At 43.4% G+C, this 21,912-nt stretch overlaps 1 protein-coding gene and 1 long non-coding RNA gene across 3 annotated transcripts in view; one reads left to right on the forward strand and one right to left on the reverse strand.

Moving 5' to 3' along the window:
- The window catches only part of LOC111270042 (metabotropic glutamate receptor 2), a 118,175-nt gene extending 106,710 nt beyond the window's left edge, over positions 1-11,465 (reverse strand). For both annotated transcript variants that reach the window (XM_022850033.2, XM_086972338.1), the window contains exons 1-2: positions 10,451-11,465; positions 8,267-10,043 (exon numbers count right to left, since the gene is read on the reverse strand). In XM_022850033.2, coding sequence (XP_022705768.1) covers positions 8,267-9,503 — 1,237 coding nt within the window. In that variant the 5' untranslated portion in view covers positions 9,504-10,043; positions 10,451-11,465. The remainder of the gene's footprint in view (positions 1-8,266; positions 10,044-10,450) is intronic.
- Positions 3,695-5,678, forward strand: LOC147752176 (uncharacterized). Its single transcript, XR_015314812.1, has 2 exons — positions 3,695-3,767; positions 4,360-5,678. It is a non-coding gene; the product is annotated as an uncharacterized LOC147752176 (long non-coding RNA).
- Positions 11,466-21,912: the final 10,447 nt, after the last annotated feature.

The raw sequence follows: 21,912 nt of genomic DNA on the forward strand, positions 1-21,912 counted from the left end.
TTACCAGAACTTTTTCGACGTTTCGTGTTTCTGGACGCTTCAGCAGCCAGGGTCTGCAATGGGGTATGTATATTGACAGGTCGAACCGACCCATCTCAATAAAGCATCCGTTCTGGTCGTTCTTTCGAGTACCTCGCCTTTAAGCTTAAGCCGAAGTATCATGAATATTAATGTTGTTGCAAATATGACTGGTGTTTTTCTCGATGGCCACAGAGACTTGCAGCTCTCCGGCATTGCTAGCAGGGATCGAGTCTCTACAAAGCCCCCAAGGAGCTGCCTTACTCGTTCTACCTTCATCGAATCATCATTCAGTGCTTGTTATAGAAGCTGAAAAACGAACTAAGGGATGAAGCCGTCGAATGAGCAGATAACTGGCAAAACCAACTAGAGTAGTTGAAGTAGAGTAGTAACTTTGTAGTTGAAGTTGTCTACACACTGAAAATAAATGCGGCCAAGATGTCGTGGTGGGCCGCGATAGTCAGACCCGAGAATGATGCCTCATATTGTAATCACGCTAAAGATGTGCCAGCAGCAGCATGACATGTTGCGATTGTACAATGGCGATAAAAGCAGGCATAATACTAACTGAAAGGAGTTGGGTCTGGTCCTGTACGATGATTGGGAAAATACATTCACGGGCTTGAGATACATAAAAGTGCTATTTTTTCTGTTTGGAAACAGGTTCCGTAAACGAGTTGTAAGGGAACAAGAAGTGATCGGTATATATAAATGAAAACACGCTCGTTCAGATAATGTAGTCTTTATGTCTCCATTCAGATGCAAACTGTAGCATGGCAAACCCTCGCAGAATTACCGTCTCACCTGACAGCACCATCAGTGTGATGTTCCCCCGATTGATTAAACGCAGACCTCATCTGAATTATAATGGACATGTCAACGAATTAATCACTGAGCCTCTAGTGAGAGTCGTTCTTCGTTACTGCCTTCGGTTTAGGGTTTCGCTACGTATGCTGTCTGTCGGCAACTATATTCACCCTATCTATCCTAGCTCAGCCACTGACAAAACCATGCAGACATAATTGCACGAACGCTCTCGTAAACAAGTTCCTTGGCTAAATATCTTCTAAGATGGTCGTTTCTCTGTTATATGTAGCCCTTTATTAGTTAATAACTTGTGGGGTTGCTAACACGAGCTGTCAACTTGGAAATTGCCCCCATCTAGTTACGTTAGCGTGCTGCATTTAGCGATAAAGCTGCAGGCGGTCGGTCGACCAGCCAGCTGGGCGGTACACCCTCATTGAGTTGGCGCTATGAGTTGAATGTATAGAATTATATTATCAGATCAAGATTGTAACAAATGGTGATTATTACTTTTATCAGATGGGGGCCAGTTGACGAGTATATTTATGAAAGCGCTCTTTATTAACGCTGCCGAACCGGCTAAGCTGACCATTATGTCTGCTAGATCTATTCCTACCACCGGACTACGATGATATAACGGTTAGCTCGGAGCGAGAGTAGTTGTGGGAGGGGGGGCACAACCTTAACTGGGTTCATGCTAAAATAGGCTGATGACGGTCGTCCCGTCCGCGCACATCGCGATCAGCAGGCCTTGAAGAAAGAGGCCTGCTGAGCGCTGAAAGACCAAGATACTAAGCCCCTGCGTCTACTAGCACTGGTTTCCTTCTACAATAAAGAAGTAGAAGAAGCACTGGCAGTAGAAAGAAGGACACGCGCAACAAGCGGCATATATTGAGCTTCTTTGCTTAACAGTGAAAGAGAAACGAAGCCACCGTTTTGGCGCTGCAGTCGCCGCCAGCATTACTCTACTTTTTCCGATCCCATCCTCTTTTTGCCCCTCTGTTTCGTTTCGCTGTTTCCTTTGTGAAGAAGACTAGCGAATGAACTAAGTCGGCCAGCTTGACTTCTACTACCATCAACGTGAGAAGGCCCTACAGTGTGTTTTTAGGTGAATTATTCTCGAACGACGTACATCGATGCCCAGCAGGCAACGCGGGAATATACCCATATAGACAGGGTTACGTGCGGGTTCATCCTAGAAGATATGAGGGAACCTCCTTTCATGTATTGCAAATATAAAACACCTTTTATCTAACAAGATTACTATGATTTACGATTAGTGATGACCGTTGACTGCGAAAATTGCATTTCGTTAAAAGCATAACAAACCTAGAACCAGCAGGATAACCGCGGTCTGGCTCTATCAACAATTGCCCATCTGTACAAAAATGTTTACGTTTAATATTGTTCCGCTTTTTTAACGTATTGGTGACATCTGTGACACATATTCCATATGATCGGAGAAGGTTTACATGTTATAAGAGTAAGTTTATATAAATATATACTGTCGCTTCAGAGTACTGGATAAATCTCAAAATAACTAACGTCTGAGTGATATTCTTCTAAGCAAAGCGTTTCTATGAAGCAATGCACAGACACGGCAATTATATAGCGAAATGTGTTAACACACTGGAGGACTCGATAAAAAATTGAAGCGTTACTACACGTTAGCGACGAACGCAGAAACAATATTCCTAATCATATATCACATAATGTAAATCAATATTCGTTTCACTCGCCCCATCGAACTTTTGGGCTGTTAGGTTAGGCTGAAGATAATCACGTACTTTTGCATGATATCTGTACGTACGACCTCTTGCGTGCTCAAGCTTCGTACGATTGTACATTATACAGTGTTATAGCTTTTATCCTATATGACAACAACCGTTCCAACTTTCGAGATCGAAATGTATTTTCTACAAGATAATAGCCACATCGTGAGCACTGACATTTTTGCTTAATACTTTTCTAAATAGTATCTTCTCTATAGCATTAATATATATTTATAACGGAAGACATTGCTACTGCTGACGTTGTTCATATTGTCGGTAATTTAAAGAACAGCTCTATCAGAAAATCTGTTTTAAAATATATTATTATATTTGGATAAGTAAGCTGACGATAATCTGGGCTGTGGGGACTGCATAGATAAAGATTAAGCTCAGAGACGGTAAGATTGATTAGAACGTTAGCCATAAATATTAACAGCGCCATGGCTGGTCTTGTGTTTGCTGTTTATTTTAGCTCTACGCAATATATGTTGCACGCTTAAAATATAACCAATTCAATGAATGATTGACATAAACCAAAACAGTTAGTACTCGCTGAGTGCCATTATTTACCGCCTGATCTTAACGGTTAGACACAGTAAGTATTATAAATGGGTATACGTCGTGTCGCTATCGCGTCTGGACGAAGAATCAACAGCTAGAATCTTCCCATGTCAAACACGTGTGTTCCACATCAAATGTTTGGAGCAAGAAAAAACAACAGTGGTTGCCATGTCGGGTTTCATGTATTCGATCAACAGATCCCAAAGATCTTTACTGCAGCGTAGATCCATGATTGGCTTTTTTCAAGGCCGAAATGGTCTGATGCCCTTTTTACTGCTAGATTCAAAGCCATTCGATTATCTTCTCACACTGCTTTAATTTTCGCATTAGCAAACAGTTGCGTAGCATATAGTTACAGTGCTTTCTCGTAGGTCTCTTGAGAAAACCTCATATTTAGCCCAGGAAAATCGACCCCAACTAGGCCTTCTAGTGAAGACAGGTCCTCGATACTATACCAAGAAGACGATTCCGAAGTTTTGTCAACACGGCAGGAACAGGAAGGACACTTAGAAACAAGATGGATAATGTAAGATGACCTTGATTTCTTTCAGGAGTGTATAATAGGCCAGCCGCTTTGGGGAAACTCGTCAACTTGGCCACTACCTCCGAAAGGTGCGATTTTAGAAATCTTGTTCCACGTTCTATAGTTCACCATTGAATTCTAATTCTAAAACGTTGCTTAATTGCTCTGTACATTAAATTCCAGTATGTTGTCTAATATTAAAAATAGCGTAGGAGCCTTTTTTTTTCTAAAAAAAATCCGCTTCTAGTACACAATTTTCGATCAAACGCCCTTCCTTCTCGCAGTCCTTCAATCAATACGCAGCGTACTTACAAACAGCCTATAAAGCCTTTGACAAAACACTAGCACAATAGTGCTAAATTTGAGAAAGAAGATCCATAAAATCTCCTCTTTGATCTATAAGTTAGACTTTCTGGAAATGATGAAACTGGTAGAGGACTTTGTTGTTCCAAGGTTTGAGAGCTGGAAACGCTTAACTCTACTGCTATGGCATAATTCTATTGCTATGGCACGCTAGAAGCGTTAATATAAGTTACCCTACCAAACACAACTGCTTTGTTGTAGCTATATTATGAACTATTCAGAGCAATATCGACAGATCGTTGTTTTGATTAGCGAGAGAATCTACCCATCCAATCCAGTGGTAGTTCTTATGAGGTTGTCTTTGACGGCTGGTTACAGTCTCTCGAAAGGAGTCAATCTATCGAACCTAACATTCGCTACGGTCCTTGGACTCATTGCATATTCATCGTCGCATTGCAAAAGCCAGTGCAATATCGACTGGTGTCAAGGACATCAAGAAAAATATCATCAGCATATAGTCATCATTGCCAGGGCAGTTCTTTTTTTCCAGCCAGCCCGGATGCACGCTAAAATTGCAACGTACAGGATGCATTCGACCCGACGACTACACGCGGTGCTATATCAGGGTAGGCAGAAGGGACTTGTGTTGGGAATCGGCATTCCTTTGACGGAACTACGGCGCCATAGACCATCTATGCAACCGAGCTAAACCAATTTCTTGGACGAAACCTGAGGTAAATGTTGTCGAAATCGGAAGACCGCACGACAAAGGAGGCAGCCTCACCCGCATAACTGCATGTAATTTTCCCTCTCTGTTCTACTTAGGAGACGATGCCAGCTTATCTATTAAACCTTCAGAATGGCCAGCAGATCACTGTCAACCACTGCCAGCTGCCACAGAAAAAATAACTACCAAAAGGAGTAGATGCTGCCGCTACGCAGAAAGCTAGTATCCTATCATATTTGTTTCAGGCCTTTTTTCCTTCGTTTGCTTGGGTTTCTATGATGTCATGACTAGGCATGAACAAGAACGACAGACGACCAGTCGACAGGAACGGCAGATGCCAAAGCAGAAAGTAAAGGTCATTGCACGCATCGAAAAATTCGCCATGTGAAGAACGTTCGTTTCTCAACCTCGCGATCAGATAGAACAGGGACGAAGAGGAGGAAACTGCGAGAGAGCACGGGCCAGCAGAAAAAACAATAGAAAATCAATGAAAACAAACGATGAAAATTGGCGCGTAGCGACCGACGGGACAATTTCGAATGCACGAGAACAACACCGGAACACCTAGCGGCATGAAACTCAATACACACAGTTGTGCCGTATTCGGCACTACCGGCAAGAATCTAGCCCGTGCGGCCAACACGGACATAGGGCTGGCTGTAAAAACAGGTTCCGTTATAAAGATTAGTTGGCGTTAGCATGTCTTCTCGTAATTGCCTCTAACAGGGTGGACAAGCGCTATTTCACGAGGAAGATTGATGAGTCGCTGACTGGTACACTGTATTCCGTGGAGAAACTAGGTAGAGATTAGAATAGAGTTAGAGGCAATGAAACACATTAAGAACGTGCATTACACATACTTCGTGCAATAGCGTGTCAAAATATCTACTAATGTCACTTAGTAGACGAAGAGAAAAAAGTGATTCGAGGTAATAAAGATGCTATTATGTACTGGTCCAATTGTTTTGAAGCACACCTTTCCTTCTTGTGTTACTATAAACTTTACTTAAATTAACTTAATTAATATTAATTAGTAAAACTAATTAATAAAATAATATTAATTAGTTTACTTCTGTTGTTACTTCTGTTCTAGTGTATTCTATTTAAATGGCGATTCTATTTATACCGAACGTAACAATACTTAAGGTTTAAGAAAACAAAAGTTTATCATTTCCCACAACCATGCGATAGCGATATAATAACGGCTGAATTTATAAAAAAAAAAAAACACTCTCAAATGGTCAAATTGATCGATAGTGATATAGGTTCAGTGGCGAAAAAGGACATTTTAGTCCTATTGAAAAGTGTCGTCGTCACTAAGTTCGGCAATTGTAGTTAATTTGACTTTCTATTTATATGACAACCTTAAAATTAGGTAATAAACACTAAAACGCAGTTACTTATATGATAACTGCAGTTTCGTGCCTTCAATCTCAAGAATAACTATCGATCGATTAAAATGAATGCTTAGGTTGTTCGAACGGGGCCACTCATGGAGAAGGGGGTAAGGCAGCATAGAGTCTGGAGGATCGTCGAAGCCTGTTAACCTTGGAAAGGTCCGCTCTGCGCCAGCTAGAAATTACGAGGTTTTCAGTAGAAATTCGGATAATTTCGGTTCGCTAAAGGCGGAAGTTTTCTTTTTATTAAATTAGCTGGGCAATTGATTTATTTAATGATTTGTTGCCTTATAAAGCAATGTTGTTCTTTACATAGTCTGCAAAAAGCTGAAATCTACTCCTGCTGGCCACCGAAATCGTTGGGTATCTCAACGTATACAGTTAGAGATAGGTGAAACTCGGTAACACCTTCAAAATTACTTAATTGTAGTTTCAGCTCATCTATCCAGTGCATTTGCTCCTTCATTTTTTTATTATATAAATATAATTTATTAACAATGATCCACGTCATATAAAATGCACATTCAAGTCATCATTACCCATCTGAATGGCCAGGGTAAACAGCTTGTTTCCTAATTACATTCTTCCTAGATTTTAGTAGTATAATTAATCGTGTCCTACTGTGAGTGCATTGAGTTGTTATGCCCAACCGTATATGCCTATCAGAGATACGTGTTTTTGAAAATTGAGATCATTACTCGAGCATCGTAGAATTTTCGTCTAAAGCGTCTCAGTCCATGCTGAAGATAGCACGGCGCAACTATACTAGATTAAGGGAGCCATTAACTAAGCCGGGTATCGAATCTTGTAACGCATAATGAACCCTACAAACATCGCTAAAGTTCTTCTTTGAAGATTAGTCGAATTTGGTGGGCAAGTTAAAGGCTAACACTGTTTCGCATTAAGTCGAACTAATAATAAACACGATCGATACGGCGAGATCGTTACTTTTGTATCGTACGCACACATACATGTCGTACCTTCCATTTAAATATCCGCGCTGCAAACCAAACCCTGATGAGCAATGTATACGATTAAACGTTTTCGTTCTGGGCAGAAATAGCTATGTCGTGGGCAACAGAGTGGACAGATGATGCTAGTTTCTTTTATTGATCTATATTAAAACTAGCTAAGACGTTGGATTATAATTTAAACTGTAACGCTGGGCTTGTTTGATGGTTATCAATGGCGGCTAGAAAATAGAAGTAGATCAGGCGTCAAGAACAATACAACTTGTTGCAATAACTGTCATAGCAACCTCATTTGACCGTTCCTTTATACAGGAGCTACCCCTCAACGGAACAATGGAGATCATTTAATCGATCAGTCCAAGATACTAATCATAAGAGCAACTACCGCAGATATCGATGTGGTCAAAGATTTGTATTGACCCCACAAGTACTGCTTTGACTCCTTACATGTAAATTACAATAGCTTAATATGTACGGTACGATATTAAATACCCTATAGTGAACTGCGAAGATAGGCGCGATAGGAAAATAGTCACAATAGGACAAAAAAAAAAATGAAGCCAGCTTCCGCTAACAAAGCCAGCGTAACGCGCAAATAGAAATTTAAGCCATAACAAGTTCGTATCAGCTAAGTATCGCCTTTATAAAATGTCAACATACAGATTGATCGCTATCAGTACGATGGCCGGATGTTGACAATAAACGCGCATATGTCATTATTCAAGTTCCTTGTTCACCGATTTCTCTGATCGCAGAGGAATTGGCCTCACGATCTATCTCTTTGCGTTGTGTTCATCCCATGTTCGACCTGGTGCACGCTGTATGAGTCCTACTTGTTAGACCAAATGTGGACAGAAGGAGCTATTGAATCGATGATCGTATGTACCTAAGCAGAATGTTGACCCGAGCGCTGCACGACAGCGTATCGCCTGAAAATGTAGCAAAGCTTTACGCCAAATTAACTTAAACGTATTCGTGCTCTGTGACAAAGGCAAAGACACTTCCTTTCGACATAAAAAAATTCTCGAGCTATCGAAATGAAGCGTCGAACGTCAGTATTGGTGTAATTTACCCTGCTATTGACCAGAGATATATAACGACGCCCTCAGCAACGTGAAATTATTTTTTTCAAGAATTTTTACAATTATCGGGGCTTATTCTACTTTCTATAACCGTTCCTGTATTCTCACCTTTGATGAAATCGACGGCCTGCTCCAGACCATAAGTGTCCGAGTCACAATCGTCGAGTATGTAGTAGCCAAAAGACACGTTCGATGGCATCCATTCCTGACGGTTCACGTAGTCAATAGTGAATAGCATACACTCGAGCGCTTGAATACCACCTTGTGGCATAATTGGCCCGCACGTCCAGTTTGCATGCCTTTCATGCACCATCATTAGAGCGCCTAACATTACTTCGCCTTTTCGATGAGCGACCCGCTTGAGGGGCCAGGTAAGATTACCGAGTCCGCTGCTGCTGGCACCCCCACTGAACGAGTTTGAGTCCGTTCCATCTCCTGCCCGATTTACGCTTGTGCTATTTTTCTTACGTTTGAACGCCGTCCGACCCCCGCTTCCGACACCATTTGCGCCACTGCTGGCTCTGCTCACAAGTCCGCCGGTTGGTAGCGACTGAGCAAAACGCGCGGTGCGACCTCCAGCCGGGCTTTTGGCGTTGAGCGGGCTTTTTCCGATGGACAACGACCCGGACGAGCTGATGCTTCCGGCCATTGTCACTACGCTGCCTACGCCACCTGGCGATGCCATGTGAACTGCAGCAGTTCCACAATTGCCTCCGCTGAACGACGGATGGTTCAGCTGGTGATTGAGAATGTTCAAACCCTGCACTGTATCGTCGAAGCGCCTGTGGTGATGGTGATTCATACCGGCGCCCCCGCCAGCACCCGAACCTCCACCCGTTAGATGGCTGCCGGCTACGGACCCTACCGCTGATGCCAGCGCCACAACAGCAACGACAAATGCATGAACGACAATCAATCGATGATAGCCTCGGAAAGCAACGGTTGTTAACAAGGCTGGCCGCAGCCATGATCGGTTCGGTGATCGCGCGTGACATTGGGAACGGGCTGTACCGAAGCGTCCGTCGATGCTGCCTTTGAGACTGCTGCCACCAGCCGAGAAGTGACAAACACGACTCTTTAACGCAAAACCAATGCTTGGTAGCGGAGGCTTTGCTAATAACGGTTCTTGGCAATGAGCTGCGGTCGACCGAGGAAACGACCGAGTCGGATCTGGCACCTTGCGCCGTTGTTCCAACTGCTGTGTTTGCTTTGGTTCGTTTCGTCGCAATTTTTGATGATGGGATCGCTGCCTTTGCCCCTTGTTGTCATCGCTGTTGTTGTAATTGGGAATTTTGGGCAGAACGGGCCTCGAGCGCCGTGTATACGCAAGTGCCGTTGACGCCATCGACCCGCTCACGCGGTGACGAGGCGCTTACGGCCATAGCAGCGGACGGGTCCAAGCTCCGCCACCACTGCTACTGCCGCTGCTGCTTCGGGCTCCATGGTGTCGGCTCGTGTTTGTGGTGCCGTTAGTGCTGATCGTAACCCGCTTGTTCCCCTTCGTTGTTGTTGTGGACCCCGTCACCATCATCATTATGAGGTTAACGAATCGATTCGAAATTGCGCTGCTCGTACCTGTGGCGATGGCTATAATCGTGTTATAATCGTGGGCCAGAGGCGTGGAAAAGTTACGACGATGATTGTAGCGCATGGGCGACGGCGCGTAACTGGTACCCTGGTCAATGTCAAACATTGCTGCTGACGCTGTTACTGCTGCTACTGTTCTAAGCACACTCGTCACTTGCGCCATGTGGTCAAGGCTTGCTAAGCGACATTGAGTACCAACACTGCATCCACTTGGAAACCGACCGGCCGGACAGTCCAGGCTCGGAAGCACACGGCGCTAAGGCACACCTCCGAGCGCGCATCCCACGCACTGGAAACTCTATACGGTAACAGGCAGTATTCGTTGTGGTAAGGTCAACTGCAAGAGGAAAATGGACGTATGCGCCGACAACGACACACTATAGGGCAAAAAAAAATTCGATGCGAAAAGACAATTGCCATAACACACGTCTACACATGGAAGCTATCTTTAGAATTGCCCGGTATGTCAACCAATACTATTTATCTGAACGTGGGGAGGGGCCTTTTACGGTGGCACTAAAAAACTAGCAGAACAGCATTGGCGCAAGCCCAGATACTACGCTATGTCAGTAGTGGTAAAAGATAAAGGAGAAATGAGAAAGTGCGCGACCGCATTCACATAAGTCGCTTATTTTTACTAGCTAGAATTTGACAAACGTTGCTAATGAATAGACTCGCAAATAGTACTGCGCGATTTTTCCGGACCTTCATTTGTCTGCTCCCTATCAGCAACTCATGTGTGCGACTTCTCGGGTGCTACTGGACCATATGACACCTTGTCCATAAGCTGCTATAGGAGAAGATAGCTGTAACGTTAGGATGTACCCATATGCTAACGTTTGTTTTATTTACAAGTATTGAAGAAAGGGACTACGTGGCATTGATATGGTACAGCAGTGTCAACGGCAGCTATAGCTTGGGTGTCTGCAGGCGATTTGGCACTGTCTGTAGACTAGAACACACCATGTAACACAGACGTAAATAAATGGCCGATAACAATTCGACGCGACGTCAAAATCACTGACGTTACAGTAATAATTGAAAACTTTAATCCACAATAATAAATAAATGTTGACAACCGCTTGTTTGGTGTATCCGCAGGGGCGCTAGTTAGCCGTCATCGCTAGTAGAATGAAGTAATACTGCACACAATTCTTTTGCTACATTCGTATCACGGTGAATATGTCGCAGTGTCACTATACGATAGAATACACCTCACTATTTGAACGAATCAATCCTTTTTTTTCAATCAGTAACCACTATTATTAACACCACTGTCCGTAAACACATGTAAAAAGTGTATTGTCCATTAAAAGCACAACAGCTTTGTTGCTATTGATTTATTTCTATTTCTACAAACGCAGCCCATCTTCGTTTAACACCACTGTAATCGGCTCGTGCCAAAACTCTGGAAATACGAAAACTTTTCAAGATACTCGTTTACGAGATAGCGTTTGTTCGCTATCGAACTTCTCCAGCTACGAAACTAGTTGGTACTTAACAGTCAGCTTTTCCACTATATTACCGGCATAAAGGCAATCACACAGCATTACAATGACGAAACGCCAGGTCACTAACAGCGAGGACAACAACAAGTCGCCGGCCGATTCTTATCCATCGTTGCTCGTGTTTCGTGCTCCTGGCTTTCCTCCTCAACATGGACAAACGCCCGCATGACTTAACTAAATCACCACAGAAACCGGCGCACCAGCGGTATGCTCTGTTCATCTGTACGATCAGCCGCCAGTAGAGGGAAAGAGAAGGATCGGAAAGGACACTTCCCTCACAGACCGCACACCGACATATCCAACACAACGGACAGAGCTCGCGCACGATGAAACCGGCGGGTGAGAGTCTCGTTTCGTCCCTTGCTTTTTGTGTCATCGATCGAAAGGGTTGTAGAGAATTCCCTTCAGCTGCTGCTATGGCGCTAACCATCAGTGGACGCTCACCCTGAGAGCTGAAGCCGAAAAGTCGCAGCACTCTTGCCCAAAGCCGTCCACTGAACTGTCCCAATGCTTTTCGCTTCTTCCACCAGAAATCCCTTCCCCCCATCGCTCATAGCGAAGCCAGCAGCTCCTAAGCTAGAAGCCTAACCATTCGGACGACCCTGCCCTTACCCCCGCCTGAGAGTATGCTGCCCCAGGGTTTCTCTTCCCTTGCACTCTCTTTCCTTCTCTCTCGGCTTTGCTCTCCTCTCTGAATGAAGTATGCCGAGCAAGAAGGGCGTACACTCACTCCGCTCCTCAGGAGCCAACACAAGAAGCAGGCAGGCAGGCAGTTATAAAGCTGAAGAGAGCCGCAGCATTCGAACGTGCTGGCGCGATCTGCCGCCTGCTCGTCCACACGCCGCTGCTCTAGCAGCAGCTATATCGCCAACACCGCCCCAGCCACCGGCAAAGAAACTGAAGACGACTGTCGCAGCTAGCAGGCAGGTGCCAGATCCACTAGGGGCGATCGTATACACATACATAAGCTCTTTCCCGTTACTCCCTTTCTGCTTTGGCCTCTATTTCTCTTCCCTCCCCATCGAATTTTCCTTCTCTCTATCTTATCTTGCGCTCGTTCCTTCCTTCAGCGAAAGCACTCCTTCGTTGTATGTCCACTATTACCCCCTGCCATAATAGAGGACGGGGTGGTAGCGTCAGCGGCAGTCGTGGTGACCTCGAGAACAGCAGGCTGTATATTTGCTAGCAAGACGCCCTAAGACGAGGAAGAGGGCCACGTAAACGGGGGGGGGGGGGGGCAGAAGGGGTCCGTCGCAGAAGCACGCCGACGACCCCTGGCGGAGCATGGATAAAACAAGCACCTTAATACAGCGTGATAGCCCTTTTGATAGCGTCTCTACCAATGCTGCTAGCCACGGGGCTCGCCGACTACGGGCAGCAATCGTCAGCAGCGCCAGGTGTCATAGTTGACAACCTCTGTCGCGAACCTTATCCTGGCCGCCATAGAAGCCCTTGCTCAAGAACGCTGGAGAGAATGGCGACTTGTTCTTTGAGCCATTCTTTATTCTGTGAGAAGGACCTTTAGTGGCTTTCTTCGAACGTTCGAACTATACGAATGACAATCAATAATCATTGGCAGATGACTGGCAGCTGGTAGACTGCGATAAACGGGCGAATGTTATATATCGACCAATGGGAGTAACGCATCGTTAAACGAAAAAGAAAGGAGTGCGTACCTCTCGACATGTTTGTCTCATTCAACAATTCCTAAAATGTGCTCACACCCTAGAAAGGCACAGACATTATACTATTGAACAGGTGAAAGACATTTTTAATACTCTGGTTTTTTTTTTCGACCTGCCAAAAACAAGTGAGATATTGTGCCTGCTTTCGGCAGCTCCATAGTTTTTCGAAAGTCACGAAACTATGCTGAAGATGATGCTAGGTAATAGCTGCGAAACTACTATAAAATTTAGCTACTGCGAGACATTATGCTATTCAAGTAGTGCAGTATGAGACAGATGACGCCAGGTGAAGTGACGGCGCACATAAAGGTAGAGTCTGAACGACGGCTGAGGAAAGTGTTTGGGACAAGAGCAGTTACTAGGGAAAGTCCGCTGTTAAAAAGATGCAAGAACGAACGAAATAGAATATTCCAGTATAGGGGTGAAAAACTTTTTCTTGTAGAATTTATATTTCGTTACGAATAAGGAGTTATAGGTTCCGGACATCGCGTCTTCTTTGTATACAATCTATGTGTGTGAATGATCGTACTAAAGGTACCTTATCGGAAACTGTTGATAGCGCATAAGGTTCGGTTTGAAGGTTGCGTTTCAGCCTAACTTTTACAGCGATCCTTTCTACTTTTATATGAGTAAAAGAAAATTTACAAGAATAGGGACAAATAGACAGAGTATATGCTCGAACATCGATTTATTGTAGGATTTTAACTTGCGCCATTTCTAACTACCTTTATGCTCAATAGAGGTATAACTTAGTTAGGCGATAGAATGGTACTTTCAGATCGTACCAGAACACGTTCGTGCTTTTCCTGCACTTGTATCCGATTTTGCAAAAAATAATCATCCGTGCCCTGAAAGAGCTGCATAAGACGGAAAGCCACAAAAGCAGATCCGAACCCTTCTTAATTCTATCTGAATCGTCTAAGTACATTACTCGTTGTAAACTTTATTGGTGATCAAGGGTTTTTTTTTTTTTTTACAAACGCAGCGTAATGACATATGGGTGTGCGACGAGTGAGAAAAAAGCGGCAAAGTTGATACAGTTTAAGCAATATCTAATATATGAATAATGCATATTCTCTTGAAGTAACTTACTTGTTTAGTTAGCTAAACTTATAATCTGTTTCAACCCTCTGTCTAACTTTGTAGTAGGAAGTGGGGACAAGGTGAACATTTCGAGAGCTTTTCACAGAGTTGCATTGTAATAGTAAGCACCGTACAGGAGAAGGTCCGTAGCCATACCGTAAGTAGCGCGTAGCCAGCGGTTTTTACATAATTCTTAAAATTAGAAAAAATCTCAATTTTGAATTATCTCTTCCCATGTATATTCAAAGCTTGCATGCTGCGCAGGATCAGAATCTCCAATTTTTCGTTGACTAATAGATATTGTCTAACTGTATACAGCAAATCGTCAATATCATCATGGTCAGTAACCGATACGTGTGAGCCATTCGCTCACTTATTTAACCGGCTCATGTACGAGCATTTGAGCTGCGTCGGTGGATTTGAATACACAAACAAATGTTTCCATCTGGTGCTCAAAGCGTTGGGCATTGCTCCGGACGGCTAAGTCCGATCATCCACGTGTCCTTAATTTTAGTAGGTAAACACGTTATCCACTGAGCCACGAAGATAAAGTGAATATTATGGTCTACTCGGTATACTGAAGCCATTTTCTCTATGAAAGTTTGTGTCCCGCCCTCAGCCACTCCGCTCGTTTCTCGTAGCTAACCGCCGCGCCAGCCATATAGCTGACGTTATGCGTTCTTCCTTCATCCTACAAAGGACCTAATAATCTTCTATGCTAATGGACCATTAAGGTCAGTCTGAAATTCTTTTTGCCCGTACTTCTTTATTAGGTAGTTTTATGATATTATATGCTTTAGTGAGACAGTGACGGCATCGTACCAAACGAACAAACAGTGGACTTTTTCCTACTGCACACAGCCAGGACCACGAGTGAACTAGGGTTCTGCTGCATGATTTGCCCGACGTAGCCAGTAGTCAAGGCCTGAAGGTCTAACAGGCGCTCGTCCCTGAAGCAAGGGTAAGCGCCGCTTACATGAAAGGACTACGGTTTCGGCTGGCGAAGAAACAGGCAAAAAACTGACATCTGGCTGCAGGATGACATCTCTCCGGCTCTTCTTCAAATATAAGAAAGTGGCCAACGCAACGGGAGCTGACAGGGCTGCAAAGGGATCAAAAAGACCTGAAAATCGTAGTTGTTGTATTGGTGGTAGAGGAGATGGGCGGGACTTAATTTGGAGCGTCTTGGGAAAAATAGACATTGCGGAAGACCCGCTTTCAGCCATTTGTCCAGACCACTCGATGAGCCTGATCGGAGCCGGTCGATCAGCGATCGAAGGCAAAGCGCTTGTAGTCCAGCAGACTACGGAGGAAAGCCGCCGGAGATGGCCTACTTTACAGCCGCTACGTATCGTCAATAACAGCGCCTGGTCGTTCATTCGGAACGTTAGGGAACTACATTGTACAACTACTGGTTGTTCTGCTGCTGGAAGCGTAGTACATACTACAGAGCCGCTTTGATGTCTGCCTGGTGCTCTGCTATTCCATAGTACTAGAAGTGCTTGGCAGTGCGTCGACAGAAAGCAGAAGTAGCTGCAACGTCCACGGCGGACACAGCGCACGATGCTTCGGCCATCAAATGATCTCTTCGCTATTCAGTTATGCTCAGTGGCTCGAAATCTAATCAGCTCACCGTTGTCTGCCGCAGGGAGTGACTTCGCCGCTCGATGCCGCCGCCGCCATCGTTACCGACGACTGTCGATCTTTTCGGCCAGGCTTACTTTCTCTCTCTCTCTCTCTCTCTCTTTTTTTTTCTCCCCCTCCCCTTTTTACCCTAGTCTTCTTCCGTTTGCCCCTGCTAGACGTTCCTGATAGACAGCGTCAGCTAGCCAGTTAATGTGGGGGCTAGGGAAGGACAGTCTTGTATTTATGCTAAGAACACATTGCTGGCTCAGATGGGTGATGTTTGCTCGTTTGTTTGCCAGCTGACTGACTGGCCAGCGAAATGCAGTGAGGAGCATGCAGGGCAAAGACAACTTGTGCGTCCAGCGCAACTATGATGCAAGAAGGGAAAGAGATAAGGGCTAACGATCGCCCTCAGCTACGAGGCGCCGCAATTTATAGAACTCGAGGACGTTAGCTAACTTCTGGCGTTTCTCAGCTGGGTTCTCTACCTTCCTGCCGTTACCTCTTTCGCACATTCAGTTGCACAAATGCTGGAATGGCGTCGTGCAAGTCCGATAGACAGACAGGGAATCGATGGACAACCGGGTGACAACGTGTGCTTACACGGACAGGAGCTTTCTACTATATATGTACTGAATGAACAACACAGAAAATGGAGTCGTCAGATGGTTGTTATGAGATTTGGTATAACGTGAGGTAAAAGCTATAAAAAAAAGTAAGATTAGATTAGCACAGATCATAGGACTACGAACTTTTGTTTTAACAATTAAAACTCCAAGGACAAGTTTCCTCCATTTACATTTTTTTTCGTATTTAACACGCTTTGAACAATTACTGCACACTACAAGAGAAACTTAATAGCAAACAAAGGGACCGTTACGATGTCTGCTACCCGTTACGGTAAGGAAACTTTTAAGCACAGACGCGCTGGAATATGACGTGTGTATATATAAATAGGAAAAGCTGACGATAAATGTAGTGTACACTCGAAAAATCTGTCATCTTTGCTGCTATCTAACGAAAACACAACGTTGCTTGTATACAATGTACTTTGTTTTTATTAATGAAGAACAAACAGTATACTAGCCGTGTGTATGTACGATTGACCTTGTTAGTATTCTTACATTGTCTAGGAATCATACTCAAATAACTATCGCTTTATCACATATACTGCCATATTTACTCAAACGAGAAATTAATTTTCTCGATATACCTTACAGCCCTTTGAGAATCTCCTCCAGCGGCAACTTAGCCGTTAACTAGCTGATCCTCACAGCAGTTCTGAGACAGATAAAGCGGCTTACTATTTTGCAGGACGCATATTTCGCCGATATGCCATAACGAAGATAAGGATACATTTTTTTGTCTAGACAGGCGCCGCATATTACCCTACTGAACGCTTTGTTATTTTCAATTTTTTTTTCTAATGCGTTTGATTATGTTCATCGTGTGAACGAGTCCTCGGAATCATCTCTTTGGCTAAACACCAAGGATTTGTCCGCACTCAAAGGTGTAGACAACGTGAGCCTTCGCTGGCGTTATAGGTTTTTCCGACCGTCTTATGAGAAGGCACCCTAATCATATCTCACAGTAATCATTCGTGAATGTCGAAATTCAAACAAACCAATGATGGCCGCATGTTTATGGCTAGCATGGCAGTGCACTCAAAGGAATGTACATTAGTCATCTAGACCACGGCACCCCCGACAACTAACCGCTATACAAGCGTTGACCCTATCGCGATACAACGGTTTTTACATATATTCTAGTACGTTGTGCAACGAGGCTGGATCATCCAGCAAACATAGACCTCTACATATAAGAAACCGTAACTATAAAGGTAGAATAAATATATTATTGAAACCCCTCATATCTATCTACCTGCCATACCAATGAATGTTAACATTGGTAAGAATTACAGTGCCTACGATGTCTATGAACAAAATTCTCCATCTGGTAAAGGATTAAGTGTCATTATAAGCTGTTAGGCAGAGAGAAATCGTCGATACTGATTGACCCAAACAACTAAGGTGTTTAAACGATAAGATGAAGAACAGTGAGCAGTAATTGTATGAGATAGCCAAAAAACCATCTCTTCCACGTTTTACTGACATTAGTATAATATTGTTGTGACTACATAAATTATGAAGAAGATCAGCTAGGATTTTCTTTGCTTACCAGTTAACCCACGATATTTACAAAAAATGGCTCTGGCTGCACGTCTGAACCCATTCTAGCAGAGACTAAATCACCCTTAGTTTTTCTAAAAACTCATGTTTTTTTTTCTCACGCGTTCGGCGCATTTTTCTCGGAACGACCATCTATCCTCTCTAACTAGCGCAAGAAACCCCGGGTGAGATGTATATCTACAGAGCCTCGGTCAATTTAAATATATATTACTAAACAAAGTGAGACAGAAAAGGCTTATTTACTCAAAAAAAGGTACTTATACAGTTTGCATGCGTAAATGTTTGTATTCAGAGTCCACTAATTCTTCCGTTAACTAAACATCAAATATCTCAGAAAAACAACCAAAACTAAAAAATCTCTCATAAGTGTCATGAAATCGTTATCTATAAGCTAATAAATAAATACATATAATAGTTTTCTTTGTTCAACTCGTTGCACCAACATATGTGGCACCATAAACACGCATCTGCCACGCGTGACAGGCGGTAGGGCATTTTTTCAGTGGGGGGCGAGACTGACCAGATCGTATTTCCTCTTACAGGCTTCGTTCCCTCTCGACCCAGGAAAACAACGGAAGGCCCGCCACATACGGGCCCATTTTTGAGGGACGGTCTAGAAAGTGACTGCATATTCGATACCAGGGGGCGAATATTGATATCCTCAACTGACACCTCAACGGTCAAATGTCTAAAAGCTTCATGTTAGCACGTGGCAGCATTAAGAAAGTGGTAAAAACGGAAGTCACGTTACCTCGAATTCGAGTGAACAAGAAGCTGTTTATAAACAAAAGTTTTTTTCGTCTAATTAGGCTTACGTGGAAGTTTAGCAAAGAATGGATCCTAGGAAGAACTCGATAGTGAAGAAGATCCGTGGCTGAAACTGAAGTGTCGCTAGTAAGGCTAACTCTAGTGGGTTATTTTGAAATGGAATACAGCAGTGCAAGCTGCATCGAACCTGTCTGCACCGGCCTGTAGGCCGCTGCATATCTAACTTAAGGAAAAAATCTAGAAAAATGTATGCCGGTCTGCGCCTTCAATGTATGCTTCTACCCTCGCCTTGGGAATTTTGTTGCCAAAGTATCAACGTATCCGAGTAACAGTTGTTCGTTTTTACTAACCAAAAAAATAGCCAGCATAAAGCACACAAATTTTTTTTTGAACAGCTTAAGAAATAATCACCCATAGAATTTATAGTTCGAGTTAAGCTTATAAGCGATATGTGCTTGTTATAGCAGCTAGAGCATTGAGAATACACTATATTTCGCTATACACTATATATAAAGTACGCTCCATTTTTTGCGACCATTTTTATATGCGATAAAAAGGTCGCAACGGCTGGCGGAAGGCGATCCTTTAGAACGCTTTAAACGCCCAAAACTTTTGATCTGCGCATTATTAGGCGACGCCATCTAGCTCAATCAATATTTACAATAACTTTGTTTCCAACAAACGAGTCTCGAAGGGCTGTTCCGGCAGCATCAGCCGGTACGTAAACCTAACGAAAGGGCTGCGGAGATACGTAGTCTATTGATAGTACAAAAGAAAGGCTTTAAACGGCTCTTGTTCCATTAACCACTATGGGTCAAACGCCTATTCAATTAAATCTACAAATGCGACGGTAAGAACCGCTCCTCTGGGTGAGCACAGCCGGTCTATCCTATGGAAGAAAGGGAAATGCGATGTTATGGTCTAAATTTGCAGTGGTTGTGCCTTGCAAACAACAGATAAGTAACGGTCACTTGTTGGCTGTTTATGTGGTCGCCAGAATCGCTACTGCTGTAACATCACAGTCATATGATTTTGTGCATTTTTATACGCGTATATTTGGTATATCAGTGAACTGGTTCAAATTTAACTTAATGTAATAACTTCCTTTCATCTAAGCTAGTTAGGAATTTTATAGTTAGTTCTTTTAAATTATTAGAACCATTTGCTTTTCATGTATATATTGACCGGTATAGACCGGCTATAGTATCTAGCCGATGATGTAACGGCACTGGTAAAGAGCTTTCAGCAGGCTGAGTTTCCAGGGTAGCCTTAGATTCTTTCTCACACGGTTACGTAGCATGGACCAGATACTAGCCGGCCGCATTCACTGTCAAACTTCGTTAAGATAAACAAACGCATTTTTTCGCAAAAAAAATCTCGTTCATATTTTCTACAAGATATTTTTCTAACCTAGAGGCATTTATCGTTGCTTTGACCTGTAACCTTTGCGGCTGTGACAAACGGAGCGTAAACATCCACTTTTACTTTTGCCCCCTGATGATGGCAACTGAACAATTACTGATTCCGCTTGTGCGTTTGCCTGAAAGAGGTCCGGCTGGCGTGAATCGAGACGAGTCATGATGCTGATATTTTTGCCTGAGAGGTCGTGTACGAAAGTCACTTGGAACGCGGTTTTGCTGTGGCAATTAATGGCGCTTTGGGCCCAGCCAGTCTACTGCTAAAGTGAAAGAAGAATGGAAGAGCAACTCGACCGTTCCTGTGGGAGCTTGTTCGCAACAGATTCAGATTTCTGATATGATCCATCGTTTTGCCTGGCCCGAACCCACTGCTACGTCAACGGCTACTCTGCTTCTGCATGCCCGAGAGAGTCCTACTTTGTTCTAGGATAAGGCAGGATAGGAAAGAACGCAAGGTATTGGAACCTCTTCTGAATCGTCTCGCTATAACAAAAAGCCGACATGATTTCAGCTGTGAAAGCGGGAAAAAGACACGCGGGAGGTTACGCCACCAGTTGAAAACGAGCACCCAATTTAGTGAACTAGAGAAAAGTTATTCGCAGAGTCTACCCTGAAATAAGGACCATCGGCTCTTAAACGTGATTTAAGCTATAGCTGTTTTAGCCATGCACCAACTAAAGTTATCTTTAGAAGTAGCCTTTGTGCCGTCAGATCTGCCTGAGTCGCTAATCCCGCTGTGGTACGCATACTACCTCAGTCTGTTTGCCTCCAGCAGCATGTCGGTTGCGTTCATCACTCAAGTGTATAGGTTTGACGTAACATTTTGTTACCCGTTTCATCTGAATTATCGTTTCTGAAATCAAAACTCTTGTAAACGACTTGAACGTATGCAAATGCCACGGTTTAATTTTTTTGACGATAGGACACATTTTCGTTACAGGCGGGCCTCTTGAAACATCCGATCCGCATATCTAGCTTTTCAGCCCAACACAATTGCCTGAGGTCAGATGGCTAACTTGCTAAATTTACTCTTAAGATATAAGTTGTATCCAAAAAATGAGACTGGAACGGGAACGCTATTCAGAGGTAGACTTTCGAGCGTGATGAAAGTTTGCTTCGGCAAACACCTAATAATGAACGTGTAAGATGAAATGTGCATCGTTCATTTATTTGGAGGCTAACAGAAGTTATTGCAGTTAAGAGTCGTGAAGATATTAGAGAAGTGAAGTCCGAAGTTGCCGAACAAGCGAAACGGAAGCCAAATTCGAATATCGTTAGTGTATCCAAAACTACTAAATGTGTACATGCATGTAAGTGTCCCATTGACGAGTACGATCGCGGCGCACTATCTGTTTACCTTACGCAAAAATGGCTTACTCAGCACTGAACGTAGACACACAGAAAAACAAAAAAGGCCTAAGGTTCTTTTTCAGAACATGAGAAGAAATAAGCGGCCATTGTTAGCCTTCGCATCGTTTATCACTTCACGAAATCTAAGGTCGATGCAGCTGCTTATCGTAATATGGCTTCTGACAAATTAGAGAAAAAGTTTTACAGTGGAAAAATAGATAATGCACAATACAGATTAGATTGAAAAGGCCTAGCAATGCATAAAATACATCTTCGATGATTCTGGAACTCTTATGAAAATATCAGGCGTTTTCATCATTTGTGCTACAACGGTTACATATGTATTCATATTTTGGCATTGCTATCACATTTTAGCTTTTGGTTGGCCTTACACTTAAGCCATCATCAATCTAAAGTTTAAGTCAAATTTTGTTGTACTTAATATAAGCGGGCTAAACTTCAGCAGATTTAGACGTGACTATATCACATCGCTTACTGTTATCTTTAAAAGAAACTATCTGTAAATTTTAAGAACAGTTC

This window comes from Varroa jacobsoni, unplaced genomic scaffold (assembly GCF_002532875.2).
Source record: "Varroa jacobsoni isolate VJ856 unplaced genomic scaffold, vjacob_1.0 scaffold_1434, whole genome shotgun sequence".
NCBI lineage: Eukaryota > Metazoa > Arthropoda > Arachnida > Mesostigmata > Varroidae > Varroa > Varroa jacobsoni.